Source organism: Lycium barbarum, chromosome 5 (assembly GCF_019175385.1).
Source record: "Lycium barbarum isolate Lr01 chromosome 5, ASM1917538v2, whole genome shotgun sequence".
NCBI classification, from domain to species: domain Eukaryota; kingdom Viridiplantae; phylum Streptophyta; class Magnoliopsida; order Solanales; family Solanaceae; genus Lycium; species Lycium barbarum.
Genome location: NC_083341.1, coordinates 139283078 through 139299127, shown reverse-complemented (window position 1 = coordinate 139299127; position 16050 = coordinate 139283078). Strand labels below are relative to the sequence as shown.

At 35.8% G+C, this 16050-nt stretch overlaps 1 protein-coding gene and 1 long non-coding RNA gene across 5 annotated transcripts; both read right to left on the bottom strand.

Moving 5' to 3' along the window:
* Window positions 1–10070: 10070 nt before the first annotated feature.
* Window positions 10071–11286, bottom strand: LOC132639906 (F-box protein At3g07870-like). Its single transcript, XM_060356293.1, has 2 exons — window positions 11161–11286; window positions 10071–10913 (listed from the first exon to the last, which is right to left on the bottom strand). Exons 1-2 carry the CDS (start codon window positions 11284–11286, stop codon window positions 10071–10073), a joined length of 969 nt encoding a protein of 322 aa, XP_060212276.1.
* A 1353-nt stretch (window positions 11287–12639) lies between these two features.
* Window positions 12640–15603, bottom strand: LOC132641870 (uncharacterized). Of its 4 annotated transcripts, none has more exons than XR_009583012.1 (6): window positions 15455–15603; window positions 15098–15190; window positions 14788–14855; window positions 13807–13910; window positions 13365–13497; window positions 12640–12943 (listed from the first exon to the last, which is right to left on the bottom strand). It is a non-coding gene; the product is annotated as an uncharacterized LOC132641870 (long non-coding RNA). The 4 variants fall into 4 exon arrangements; XR_009583013.1 differs by having other exon boundaries at window positions 15363–15600; XR_009583011.1 differs by having other exon boundaries at window positions 15386–15599.
* Between the last annotated feature and the right edge of the window lie 447 nt (window positions 15604–16050).

Here is a 16050-nt window from a genome sequence, read left to right as displayed (position 1 = left end):
ACCCTAAGGGAAAAAGTAAGAAAGTGGACTAATGAAGGCAAAATAAGTTGTGTAGCCATCAAGGAAAAGAGGAAGGATAATAAGCTAACAAGTCTGGCCAAAAGGCAAAACATCGGTAACATGGGATAAGAGTCTTGATAAGAAGTACAAAAATTCAATCATAAAGGAAATAGGATGAATGTACCGGGGGGGGGGGGGGGGTTATGTATAAATATGAACAAGTTGTAGTATCATAAGGGAAGATGAGGACTCGACGCAAGGAGAAGGAAAAAGGTGTGCTTCGTGAAGATTTCATGATAAGAATATGAACCGACAGAATATTAGAAGGACCATGATACATGACTGTGATGCAAACAAGTAGTTAAGAGAACTATGGGACAATATGAGCTAAGCTAATGAAAGGGTGAGTCGTGGGAATGAATGGTAGAGAGTATCAACTTCTAATGGTATAGTATAGCTATAAATCGGAATTCGGAACTAAGAGCAAGAAGAATCTCAAGGATATTAGTAGAAAGATAGTTATGAAGGAAGATTAGGGCTGGAGGTCGGACACTCCGTAACGAGTTAACGAATTCCGGTGTCATCATTGATTCATTAGCCTAGGGGACTGTTAGTTATGAAAGGAAGAGGTGATCAATAAAGAAAGCATCTGAATTATATCTGATATGTGTAAACATTTTACTTAGTACAAGAATCTAGTTAGAAAAAAGGAAATAAGTTAAACCATTTGAAGAAAATAATTCAGACATTATATGGAATAGAGGAGCTGAAGGATCGCTAAGGTCGGCCGTATGACTACCAAAGATGGTTAATACTCGAATGTTACGAGCTTAAACTCAACTACATGCATCAAATAATGCTTTCAAACTCTCTAACACTCTCTGTGCTCCTAACATTAAACGCAACTTACTCTCCGTCTCCAAATTTTGTCAAGATAACTTAACCTCTATTGAATTCTTTCCTTTTCATTTTTCTGTGAAGGACCTGGAAACGAGGACTCCGTTGGTGCACGGTCGGAGTGGAGACGGTCTTTATGAGTGGCCAACTTCACCTTCCATAACTTCTCCTAAAGCGCATTTGGCTTCCACCAACACATCCATTTTCACATGGCATCGTCGATTGGGTCATCCACATGCAAGAGTTTTAAATTTTGTTTTGAATAAATTCTCGCTACCTTTCTCGCGAGCAAAATTCTTAGTTTGTAATTCGTGTTCATCAAATAAGGCACATCGCCATCCTTTTCAGCATCTTACTTTATCAAGTACCAAACCATTTCAAATAATATTTAGTGATTTATGAGGTCCTTCTCCGGTTCTATCGATTGACAAAAAATTATATTACTGCATTTTTGTTGATCAATACACCAAATATACTTGGCTTTATACATTAAACAATAAAAGTGAGGTTAAAGACCTTTTCCAAAAATTTCAAGCATTAGTGGAACGCCGTTTTACTACGAAAGTTCTTTCTATCTATACGGATGGTGGTGGCGAATATAGAAGTCTTGATCCATACCTAAGTTCCCAGGGTATTGAACATCTTTTATCTCCTCCATACACCCCACAAAGAGTCTCTCTTGCCGAGAGACGTCACCGACATATTATTGAAACGACAAGAACTTTACTACATGAAGCTTCGCTTCCACCGACTCTTTGGACTTTTGCTTGTCAACATGCGGTTTATCTTATAAATCACTTGCCAACCTCCATTTTAAAAAATAAATCACCTTTTCAAATGTTATTTGGCAAAAATCCGGATTATCCCCAATTAAGAATTTTTGGGTGTTTGTGTTATCCATGGCTCAAACCATACTCACAAAACAAATTAGAGTCGAGATCAACGCCCTGTGTTTATTTGGGTTTTTCGTCAACTTATCATTGTCATCAATGTTTTGATCCGAAATCTTCAAAAATATACTTATCATGTGATGTACAATTTTTTGAAAGTGTTTTTCCTTTCCGGGATATGTTTTCAAAGCTTTACTCAAATTTTAAAACACTAGCATGGGAAGACCTAGTTGAACCTAACCACAAAAAGTCTCCTATTTTTTCTCCTACACCTTGTACAGATTTACTGCCCCCTATAATTTTACCCAATGCAGATACCATCAGGCACATGCATGATATTGTCTCCTCCGGCCGTGGTCCAACAAAATCTGCGATTCCAGTTACTTCTCTTTCTGCGCCTACTTCTTCTCCTCCAATTTCTTCTCTTCCTTATCATCTTGATTCTCAATCTTGTCCCTCTCAACCATCCTCATCCGTTACCCCAATAAACTCAAATGAGTCCCGCCCTGCACATTCATTACTTCCAGTACCCTCTTCCTCACCTCAACTACCATCAACATCCAATCCGCAACCACCAAAACCTCCTATTCAATTCGTTTACTCTCGTCGGTCCACTGAAACGGCTTCAAAGCACACATCAGCTCCAACCTTGCCCAACCCACAACCTTCCTTTTTGCCTCAAAATCGAGTTGTCACCCGCTCACAACACAATATCCATAAACCAAAACAAATTTTTGATTACATGGCCCATCTCACCCCTACTTTCACTCCTACCACCTTCAAACAAGCTAACAAACATATAGACTGGCAGAAAGCGATGAAAGCTGAGTTTGATGCGCTGCATAAAAACCAAACGTGGGAATTGGTACCGCGTGATCCATCTAAAAATGTTGTTGCTTGTAAATGGTTGTACAGAATTAAGAGAAAAGCTGATGGTTCGATCGATCGCTATAAAGCCAGATTGGTTGCAAAGGGATTTACCCAACGTCCGGGTGTTGATTTTCATGACACATTCAGCCCAGTCGTCAAACCGAATACTGTTCGTGTGATACTCTCCATTGCAATCAAATTTGATTGGCCTCTACGTCAACTCGATGTCAATAATGCACTTCTTCAAGGAAGTCTTGATGAAGAGGTCTATATGGAACAACCTCAGGGATTTAAAGACGAAAATTGTCCAACCCATATTTGTCGTCTTCGTAAAGCTATCTACGGTCTTAAGCAGGCTCCCAGGGCGTGGTATAATGAGCTCAAGCATCATTTGCTCCTATTGGGATTCATAAAATCTGAGTCTGACAGTTCGCTCTTTATCCGACATCAGTATCGTGCCACCGTGTATCTACTGGTATATGTGGATGACATTATTGTTACTGGCAGCGACACTTCAGTTGTTAATCAGGTTATTTTTTCCCTTGCTGCTCGATTTTCTGTAAAAGATCTTGGGAATCTCACCTACTTTCTAGGTGTTGAAGTCATTAGAAGTGTAGATAGTATTATTATGTCACAAAGTAACTATATCAATGATATATTGCGAGAGGAGAATATGGCTGATTGCAAACTTGCTCAAACTCCAATGAGTGCTACTGACGTACCCAAGGTCAATGGTGGTGGATTAAAAACTGATGCGACCAGATACAGGAGGGTAATCGGGAAGCTCCAATATTTGTCCTTCACTCGTCCAGACATTTGTTTCTCGGTAAACAAACTGTCACAATTTATGCAAACTCCCTTGGAGACTCACTGGAAAGCTGTCAAGCGGGTACTAAGGTATCTTCAAGGAACTGCTCATTTTGGTTTACGTTTGATGCGCCATAATGACCTCTCTTTACATATGTACTCTGATGCGGATTGGGCTGGAGATGTCACTGATCGAGCATCTACTACTGGTTATCTTTTGTTTCTTGGCCAAAATCCTGTGAGTTGGTCCTCCAAAAAGCAAAGAACGATAGCCCGTTCTTCCACTGAAGCTGAATATCGGGCAGTAGCAAGTGCCCTTGCGGAAACAAACTGGGTAACAAATCTTCTAGCAGAGCTGCAACTTAAACTTCAAAAAGTCCCAACTATCTATTGTGACAATGTTGCTGCGACGTATTTATGTGCCAATCCTGTTCTCCACAGTCGCATGAAACACATTGCAGTGGATTTCCATTTTGTTCGCAACCAAGTTCAGCACAAGCAAGTTCAAGTTGTCCATATACACGCTGCGGACCAACTAGCAGATACTCTTACCAAGGCCCTTACTAAACCAGCCTTTGCCAGCCACATGTTCAAGCTAGGCATCCTTTAGAATCCGTTAACTTACGGTTATCCGGTCAAACTTAGGTTAATTAATTAATGCTAAATAAGATGCCTGAAATTTTAAGAAAAGGGGCTAAGAAATGTTGCTAAGGTTTTTAAGAAAAAATATAAGAATGTTGCTCAAGATAGGATGTAGAGAAAATATAATAATTTGCATAAAAAAAGATTTTTAAATGTTATTCAAAATAAGACTTATAAAAGTTGCTAAGGCTTTAAATAAAAATGCTATTTAGAATGAGATTTATAGAAAATATAATGATTTGCATAAAAAGAACTTCAAATGCCATTTAAAATGAACTTATAAACGTTGCAAAGACTTTAGATAATAATGCTATTTAAAATAAGATTTGCATAAAATATATAAATAGAAGAAAACGCGAGTTTGTGCAATGTTTTAATAAATACTTGAAACAACTAAACGATGAGGTACTAATTGACTTTGCTTTTTAGAAGTATAAACAAAATTATGTTTTATTAACTACATTCGGCTAAAAGTATGCATAATTTGAATGACCTTAAAAGATGTTTACAAAATATTCTTTAGTTCTTTTCCTTAAACTAACTACCCATTCCTAAACTAAACCTACTAATTCATTAGGATTTATCTAAACTAAAAACAAACAAAAGTTAGTTGCAAATACAAATTAATGTGCACAAAAATAAAATGAAAGGGCCAATGATTATCAAATGGGTCAGCCCACTTTTGAGGGACTGCTGCTGCTGTTGTTGGGCTTTTAGCCCAGAATTTTTATTTGCTGCGGACAGAGCTGATGCGAGGGAGATTATGTTGGGTTTTAGCCCAACACCGAATGCGGAGGAAGACGAGTCCCTCGGACTCGTATGCGATGGTCATGCATAAAAGGATGAAAGGAAAAGGATTAGTAAACGACCAGTAAATAGTATTGAACATATGAAATATAAACTCAGAACAAATCAGCAGATCGTGTATATACTACGTATATTTAAGTATACTTTCTGTATACATGTTCATAGTAGTTTTAAATAGAGGTATACCGGTAATACATGAATATACATAACCAACTGAAATATATACTTGCAACAACGCACCAAATTTAAACGCCAAATGGCAATAAACTATAAGGCAATACACTAGTAACTATGGCTAGATACCAGAAGTCTTTTAATTCATTTTAACTCCAAAAGAAAATAGTGTCGAACTTCGACTTAGGATCAAATTATATTCCTTAGAAATGAAGAAGAATGATTGTCCTTTCCATCTTTAAGAAGCAGATTTTATGCCCAGTGGCATTTATTTTAAGGACAAGCAGCAAATTTTTTTTAAAAAAATATTCACTATGCAGCCACTAGCTATAACATATATATGACATATAAATCATAATTAACCATAACAGGATATTCTACATATGCTTGAACATGGATAGACTTAGGCTAGGATAACATAAAAACACACTTTGACTATGCTAGGCCAAACAAACATCCAACCATGCTTCACTGTAAAAAAAAATAAAAAAAAAATAACTCATCGTATGACAAACTTCATCGAACTAAACTAACTTTAAACAGGCTAGGCAATTTAATTTCTAAGCAAACCAGGAGTGTCTTTCTCCTTCAACTATGATCACAGTTTCAAATTGAGCAAACAAACTAGAAGGCTAATTACAGCTCTTTATCAACTGCCATACTAAGCAAAACAAACTAAATACTTGAACATAGTTTTCTTACCAACTGCAACATTAAGCAAAACAAACCAAGTAGCTAAACATATATCGAACTACTCATAATCACATAGGAAACAAACCAGAGTAAACAAAGGGAACAAACCAGAGTAAACAAAGGGATAAAGCAGAGCTGCTCAATTCCAGCAACTTGAGGGATGAGAAGTATGCGAGTATATTTTTGGATGATAATAGACTTATTCGAAACATAAGGATAATCTTGGGTTAAGAACACATCAGACCACAATAAACATCAACTTCTAGGTTTCAATTAGTCCAATCACAGCATTACATCCACTTTAATAACAGACTAACAGAACCAAAGTTAGTATTGGACAGGCTTAATATTGTAATTAACGACTAATGTGACTTTGAGGAAGGAGGGAAAGGGAAAAACATGAGACTTAAAAAAGACTTCTATCACATCATTTCCCAGCAACATAGGAATACTAGAATCATATGAGCAAGCAAACTAAAAGGAGGTTCGAACAGCCCATTTTCTTAGATGTATTTTAATGCAACATTCACCTTGTTCTTACTGTTTTACCTTACATAGACCACAAGTTTAGGCACAGAACTAATAAAAGCAGCTCCCTTAGCAAATGGGAACCACCATGAAACAAACACCAAATCATAAGCTAACTCAACTAACATAAACATACCTAGATTAGATAAAATTCTAAATAACAAAGAAAATGAATAAGGAGTATATGCAGATCTATTTGTAGACTGCTGGTGTGAAATTCCCATTAACAGCTAATCAGTTTAACCAACATTCGCAACCTATATCTTACTTGAATAAAGCATCACACTCTTATTCATCCATATGTTAAATGCCATACTCTTTTCAAGCCAACCTTTCAATACTTGTCTAACTTTAGACTACCCTTAAGTCCATGTTTCATCATCAGTTCCCAGTTTAACCAACACAAACAGAAGCAAGCAAACATACAATTAATGAAAGCAAGCATGCAGAGTCACATACAGGGTCACACAACACATGTCTAACAGATTCTATCAATAGGGAACTTATTTGTTACGGTTTTAGGGCAGAGATTAATGTATGTTAGTTAAGGATTATCAATCATACTATTTGATTAAACAAGCCAATACACAGATGCAGATTTATACTAAGGTAATCTTCAGATAATGCAAACATGAACAAACATCAAGATTAAGGCTAACTGAAACATATTTATCACATATCACATGTCTAACTAAACTAAGATAATAAATATTGTCCATATAATCAGATCTGATTTAAACACGATTTTAGCATCTTACTACTACAGAGACTAAAAATTTAAAAGGGGACGAGAAAATTACGGACCTTCTTCGGGTGCAGCGAAATGGGACGAAGGGTTCGATATCACCTCGAACACTTCAAAACTCAATTCCCAGAAATAAGAAAGATTGATAAAAATCGAAATTTTGGCTTAGAGTATTTTTAGCAACAAAACGAATGCCTTCAGTTTCTATGGAATTTTAGGCTAAAAGACTCAAATTTTCAAAGGGTTATTGTGCGGCTGAGAGCTTAATTCTTGGGGAATTTCTTGACTAAAAAAAAAACTGATTCTTAGGGGGTTTCTAAAATCCAGAATCCTCTATTTCTTCAGGTCATTCCCTGCCTCCAAAAATATCCCTTTTGATGACTTAGAAACGATTATTTATAGGGCGATTCTAGGGTTTGTCGCGAAGAAGAGAGAGAGAAGCGGGGGACAGGGTGGAATGGGGTGACAGTGGTGTGGAGGGAGCGATGAGGATGGAAGAGGAGTGGAGGTAACGTGGGGGTGGTGTCAGAGGTGTAGTGGAGTGGGCGACAAGAGGAAATGGGGATGACGAGCGTGGGGGGGCAAGACGAGTGGGGGAGCAGAGGGAAGTGGGGTGTCAGAAGTGTAGTGGAGTGGAGGCGACGATGAGGGAGAGAGGCGGGAGAAAGAGAAGAGAGGGAGGTGAAGGAGGAAGAGCGGCGGAAGGAGGAAAATGATGAAGGGAAACCCTATATTCTGAACTGGCACGGGTCGGACCCGGTCCATTTGTGGATTGGGTCAATTTTTGGACCGAGTATTAAAAGAATGGGCTAGCGAATTAAAATATGGACTGGTCTAAAAATTGGAATCAAAATATAGGCTGGTCCAAAATATTTGTGAGTTGATTGGACTTTGATTTGGGATCCGATAAATCAAAAATACGGACTGAGTGCGCGAAACAGTTTGGCTTCTAAATTTAAATAAAAGGCCTGTTTAAATAACTTGTGTTAAAATATTGCTCAATATGAAATATGCAATCATTAATGCTCAGATAAAAAATGGCGTTGTAATAGCCGTGTAATAGTATTTCGAAAATCCACAGTAAAATAAATACTATTATTTAATTATGCAAAGATAAATGCGATGCGTGTGCGTAAGCTGGTAAAATGTTGAAATGATAAAAAATTGTGAATTATAATAATAGTAATAAATAATAATAGTAATAATAATAATGATAATGATGGCTAGTAACTGTAATAGAATAATGAAACGCCGGTATTGATAAGAGGCTAGTAATTATAGTAAAAATATAATATATATATTTTTTATTTTCCAAAGATATTAGAAGCGTAAATAGGTATTTCGGAGGAGAGGCGGGACAAAATTGAGTGTCAACAAAGGAGGTGAGTTATGATCTTGTAGGTTCACTTGATTCGGATTCCGAGGATGATGGCTTTGACCACCTTTGGTCAGACTTTGGTAGAGATGCTTCAGGGTCAGGCGACGAGGATTCAGATAGAGATGCTTCAGAGTTGGGCAAGGAGGACCCCAGATATCTGCACGGAATCCTTGCCCCGATGCTGCATAGGTTCATCCTCCAGCTCTTTTTAAAATATGTATTTATAATTTATGTGTATTTCTAGTCGAAAGGACGATGTTGAATGGCACCTGAAACCAGATGTTTTTTATGTTTATGGGTCCATGTGCGACCATTTCTTGTATCTCGGGTGTCAAAAAATAGTAGAAGACATCGGCGTAATATTATACTACAACCTATTTAGGGATGGCAATGTGGCGGAGCGGGGATGATGCGGGGCCGGTTCTGTCTCAACCCGCAAAATTTCAACACGCCCCGCATTGCATTTTCACCACGTTCACCCTACCCACGCCAGTGCCTAGGAAAAATCTCCTAAAAAGAGCTTTTGTTTCCCATGGGCTTTTTTTAAAAATAAATAAATTATAATCATGATGCTCAGTCTAGTTTGCACGCACCTCGACAAATTTCATAAGGTACTTGTTACCTCCACAAACACAAATATATAACCGTGTCCACCAATTAAGGTTTGGACGCATGGGAACCTCTTGTTATTGGTAGGCTTTTGCAAAGTTCATTTGGTTAAGTTGAAGTTTCCCATCATCATGATTTGTTCTATATTAATAGTCCAATACTAAACCAAGATGATGTTCTACGAAAAGCCAATAGATGAACGTTCATATGAAAAAACTAGCAACTTGAGCTATGTTTTTTATTTAGTCCATTAACTAGCTAGGCACTATATAAAGTCATCAGAATTATCAGCATATGCAAATCTACACCAGTGTGAAGAGAGATGAAGTTCAGAGTAACAACTATGAAGAGATATTTCTCAACAAGGCTTGATGATCGTAACCGAAACTCAGTTGACTTCAACCGGCCGTAAAAAACCAGCAGATACTGATAACTCAAGGGATAAGAAAAGTACTATCAGTAGAAAGCTTGACAAGATAATTATTAAGCATATCATACAAACAGGAGATAGCTCCTAAGCTAAACCATTCTTGTTTGGTCTCACATGCAATGTCTCTTGAAAGGGGTAATAATTTGCTCAATGGAAGATAGTAGGAAGCAAGAAAAATGGTTTGCTTGGTAATAAGCCTGCTGTTCAAAAACAACCAAAAAGGTTAGGACATAAGATAAACATCAGTTGCAATTGGTAAACCCCCATTAACTTTGGCCAAGTGATCATGTCATATTGACGAAAAACAAAACGGCCTTCAAAGTAACTTTTTAGATCATTAAGCACTTCTTCAAAGTAAATATATCTGCTGATATGCCAATATGTTTTGATCATTCGTTCTGTTCGTGCAAGCATGCAGATGCAAGATGGAATGCACAAAAGAAAAAGCGCTTTGGGGAATGTACTTATATAGGTAGAGTTGCTCAACAAGAATACACAAGCATTCACAAAACATTGTAAATCACCGGGTTTTAAGATAAACTAAACCAGAAAAAGAGATACAAAACATAATATCCTGGAGGAAGCAAGACTATATAAATACTAAATTATCTGAGTCTTCAAATAAACATTTGAGACTGGAAAGTTGTCTCCCATGGCCGTCTTGAGCGAGTAAAAGCTTGGAATGTATCTAGTTGCTGCATTAACATTACCATACACATTTACCTTCCTAAACTTCTTCTCTTTTGGGTTGTAAGAAGCTAGTTTTGTGCCCCTTCGTATCGACATTTCTCCATTTTTCCAAATTAATATCGCTTCAAAATTATATTTAACCGTACCAGGCGAAAGAGAATCCACCAAAATGCTATCTTTAGTCCAAGATTCAGCAATCCCATACTCTTTCATGCGCCAGATATCAACACGCTTTCTGCAGATATAATCGATCAAACATAGACAATTCCCCAACTCTACTAGCTTCAAGCGCCACAATGGAGTTTTAAGACCAGGTGGAGCTGGCAGGGACTTTAGCTTTTCTGTCCCAATATCGAAGGAGTAAATGCTGTCATTTTTTCCTACATCCATCCAATGAAGAGCACCACTGACATAAACCTTGTCAAAACGATCCCATATAGGATCCCATACAGGATAGGGAACTTCGCCCACATTTCTCCATTTCTTATCAACTCCAAGAGTATAAACCTCCAATTCCGATAATTCAGGACCACCCCAAAACTTTCTAACTACAAATCTCAATACTTTATATTGTCCAGACGCTTCACTAAAGCAAAATGCATAAGCAACACGATAAAAACTTTTATCCCATTCGGGCAATTTAAGTTTGAAATACTCACCCAAAAGAGGATTGTTAATGTAAACCGAATGGTTTTCATCATACGTCGAACCATCCAACAAACAAATGAACCCATTACATGAACCAATTAAGAACTTTATCGATTTAAGTAAAGGGAGGTGAAACTCAGGGCTCAACACAATGGGTTTGTTTTGGGGTTGAGAATAATAATCTTAATCTGCTTTGAGTTCAAGAAGCGAAGTGATGGAGCCATTGCGAAGCAAAATCCAGGGAAAATTAGATGATGTTGTGTGATACATCTTAACGAATAAAGGGTCGGAAATAATATGATACCAGAGTTTGCAAACAGTCTTACAGCAAAAAATTGACTTAATTTGCAACCTTAAGTATTTCAACCACAATAACCCTTGGAAGGTCCATAATTGTGATTTCATTGATACTTCTAATTCGTTTGCAATCATTCTTGGAAGGCTTAGAGCTTTTGTGTTTATGGTTCTTGTCGTCCATAGCTAGTTTTGAGCGTTTTGGGCAGGGGAAGGCTTTTAGGTGCGGAGCATATATTCTTATACTAGTATTAATACCTGTGCATGCGCGGTCGATATAAAGAAAATTAATCACAAAAAGTATGACTATCTTATTTATTTGACATATTAAATTATTATTGTTCGTACACAAACTATTAGCTATGATCATCTACAATATTAGCTTTACTTAGAATATTGTCTATCAATATTTTAAATTCAATCTTTTTTAACTTTCTATTTTTTTTCCTTTTCCTTTTTTCTCTAAATAAAGTGAATACTAAATAGATTATTTAGTCTTATTACGTTGCGTACTAATATTGACCAAAGATTATAGGTTGGGAAAACATTACTTAATTACTATCTTCCATAATATTTTGTATATCTTAAATTACTAATTCTTCTCCCTTTGGGTATATACAAATAATTAAAGCAATAATTTAATCTTTATACTAATTTTGACCTTGCATGTTTATATATGAGAGAATTCATATTTTATATTCTACTATGTTTTTTTTTTGGTGAATATTTTTGGTTTAGCTCATTTTACTTGTCATGTTGTCTTTTGTACTTTTTTTTTAAGGAAACGTCAACTAGAATTATAATTTGACTAATTTACCTTATTTATTATTTGATCTCCATTTAATATTATTTTTTCTTTTACGACATTAATCTCTTTTCACATTTATTAGAGTAAGAATAAAAATTAAATAGAAATATTTTAAGTATATTTATTTTAGTAAACATTACAAACAAATGACACGACGGAATAGCAAATACAACAGTTAAATATCTAGATTAGATCTCAGGCTAATATAAGAAAAGAAAGAAAATTGTATGGTTTGACTACTTAATCTTTTGAAGAAAAATAATAATATGGGGTTCACGTTTTTTGGTGCACACTAATTTCATTTGCTCCCGCTAATAGGTTGATACGCATGTGGCAATGAATCCATTATTATTGACTTAATGGGAATACTTTGAGAATTACATGAATATTGTTTAATTTTTTAATATGGGGTGCACGTTTTTTTTTTTTGATATTGTTTTTTTTTTTTAATATGGAGTCCACTTTTTTTTTTTTTTATATTGCTTAATTTTTAATATGAGATCCACCTGTTTTCTTAACGTGAGTTTGGAGGATTTTTTTTTAACATGGGGTCCACTCTTTTTTTAAAAAAAAAAAAATTTTAAACATGAGTTGGGGACGGACGACGATCCATCCCCCAACCCATGCTTATATATAGTATACTAGATACCTGATGCCCGTGCCAGCACGGGCCCAACATGTGACTCAAGTACTTTTTACATTTTTGGATCAAAATTACAGACATGGACGAATGGAAATTATGAACTTATTGATCTTGAATGGATAAAAAAGAACTACGAATTTTGCTAGTCTTGAATGATGTTGCAATCAGACATGATCAAGCTATAAATGTAAATTTTCTTTAGGAACATTGAAGAGGAACTTAATCAAATAACTACACTCCTTAAGTGGTACACTGTGGAGCAAAACGTACTTCAAACTTCATTTAAAGAAACCAAAGTCTGGTAGATGTGCCTGTCCACCCAAAATGGGACCTTATTCCAAAAAACAGTTTCCTCTGTCCATACGTATCTGCATAATTCCTTTAACCTATCTGCAACAAAAAATTTGCACCCTTCAATGCATATAGTCATGTAAATTATTGGCGAATAGTTGGACCGATTTCTAGTGAAACTAACAAGTTCAATGTGAAAATGACTTTGACAATGGCAGGTATATCCCCAAAAATTCCAAAGAGCACAGCCACTTATTTGATGCTGCAACTTAATAAGCTAAAGCCAAATCCGAATTCGTAAAAACACGATGAAGAATATTTCTCCTACCTTATAAATGATTTTTTTTTTTAAAAAAAAAAAAAAACAAAGAAGGAAGAAGTTATCTTTCCATACACTCTAAAAGATTATACATATAGCACCTTGATATTAGGATGAAGATACGATTAACTATACACATACATCAATGTAAAATAAGTTTCTATAGTATCAAGTGACATGAAGGAAGAGATTGAATTGCACCTGTATTATGCTCTTGACGATGGCGATATCTTTAGCAGCATATCGTGAATATGGAAGTCCCAAAACTATAAATTTTTTCTGTCATTGAGAGCATCTACTTCTGATCATTATTCCATTATCAAATGTCTATTACCTGTGTTTTGTCACCAGAAAATTGGTCAGATTTACAAAATATGCTAGAGCAGAATTGAATAGCAAAAGCCAGATGATTCTACTATCGTCTCTTGCAAGTGCCAATGTAATGCCAACTACATTTTCTTCCATTAAAAGTGTTGCTGGTAATAGAAATACAACTGCTATAGGAGCCATATAGAGTAGAAGGTTCATGGAATTCAGCTTCTCCCTTTATTCAAAATTAAACATTTCAGCATTCAACTAAAAGTAAAACTTGGCTAGAGATTCACTCATATATGTAAAACACAGAGATCTATGCAGTAATTACCCTTTGGAGGACAGCAAAATCCCCTGAAGCACTGACTTGAGTGCTCTTGCAGCTGTTGCACCGACACACATTATGAATCCAAATAGATGAAAACTTAGTTCACCCTGAGAAGATAAATTGAAATGTATCAGACAAAAATAAAATTTTCCAACACCATTACACAAAAAATATGAAACTGCTAAACAACGAAAAAGAAAACATATAGCAATAGAAATCATGTCAGTTTCTTAAGTAGATACGATAGATTTTCTTCCCACAATATTAGACTACTAAACTAAAATGCTAGTAGTAAAACTTGGTCATAAAAATATTAGTACAGTTCTTTTCATAAGCCTAGCTCAGACGATATATTTTTTGGTACATTGTAAATATTGTGCAGGCCATAACCTGACTTTATTGAGCTAAAAAGTTGGTGGTAGGCAGCCGAATCACCACTATGATTCCCAAAGTTCAGACGATTATGTTATAAGACCACGAATTTAAAGTCTAGTTGACTAAACCAACCAAAACAGACTAAGATCAACCGTTGCATGTTCCCCCTTTGGCTAAACCACCACTTCAGGCTGACCCTTTTGCCTGGCTGGGGGAAGTGTTTGGATCTATAATGACACAAACCTTTTTTGGGATTTGGATAAAACTAAAATGCTAATAAAACTTGATCATAGGGAATACTAATGCAATCCTTTTCTTAAGCATAGCACAAACGCTATATATCTTTTAGCACATTCTAAATATTGTGCAGCGACTGAATAAACAACCTGACTTCATTGAGCTAAGAAGCACAACCAAATCACCTGTGAAAATGACTTTGACAATGGCAGTTATATCCCCAAAACTTGGTATAAGGAGAACCTTAGAGTGGAAAACTACATAAACCTCTAGTAAGCACCTAAGAATAAGAATGGACAGATAGAAGCAAACCATATAACATCTTTTGCAGGTGCATTTTTCAAATGTAGATTCATATTCAACATTGCTTACCCTGAAAAAATCAGTCTGAGCGCTTACTTGGCCTGGACAGTCATAAGAGGAAGTGATGAAGTAGGAAACTGAAAGATAGTAATCAGTTAATCACCAATACAATTGTACAACCTAAAACTAAGAACTAAAGAACTAAGTATTACTTCAATTACTCAGAAAGCTAAAATAACAAAAGATTTAAGCAGAAAGAATGAGAACTAAGAACTAAAGAACTAAGTACCACTTCAATTACTCAGAAAGCCAAAAGAATAAAAGATTTAAGCAGAAAGAATGAGAATAAGAATGTTTCAGAAGATTCAACAATTATTACCTTGCCATAATTGAAGCTTTGGCATAGGATGAGTATGCCTTCACCCGGAAATCCAAGCCTGCTGCGGAGGCCACATCAAGAGTAATCTGTTTCCTGCAATTCCAATTAAATTGAGAATAAAATTAATTTTTACTCCTCCTGAAATTAATTATGAAAGGAATGAAAGAGCAACTACACTCATGCAAATAAAAGTAAATTCAAGGCAGCGACCCATCTATGAAAGAACCAGAAATAGAAGGAAAGGAAAATAGAACTACAACAATACTTTGTAAAATTGCGACAAAACACCTGAGAAAGCACAATATCAAAATGCGGACTAAGTCTAATTCTATTGTATCTGATGAGAGAAGGATATACATCGAAAGCTGCTGGGAAGAGATGACTCAAGAGAGAACACCAATCTTTGCAGGTTAACGGACTACCCTGCAAAGAAATGGATGAGTAAACTGTCCAAATGGATGAAAACACTAAAAATTACTGCCTTGAGATCATTGCTTAAAGGTGTAAATTTGAAATAGAGGGTAAAACGTAGAAGTTTCCTTTTTTGATGTTTTATTTGGTATTTGTTGTTTGGACAATTATTTATTTAATAAAATAAAAACCACTATCTTTATTCTTCAGTGGCTGACCTATTTTAAAAAAAAAAAATTAGGGATTCTGTGAAGTGATTTTAGATGAGTGATGGGAGGCCTAGCCTATTGGGCTAGACTAGTAATTTAAAATAATGGGCTTATAGGACTTTAGGCTTTATTGGTATTTATTTCGGTATTCGGTATTTACCGAATTATCGAACGGTATAATTATAAATATCGAATACCGAAACTGAAATACCAAATTTTATATTTTATTCTCGAATACCGAACCGAAAAACGAAATACAGAATACCGAAATACCAAAATAGCTGATTTGGTTCGGTAATTCGGTTTTCGGTGTTTTATGCCCAGCCCTAGCAA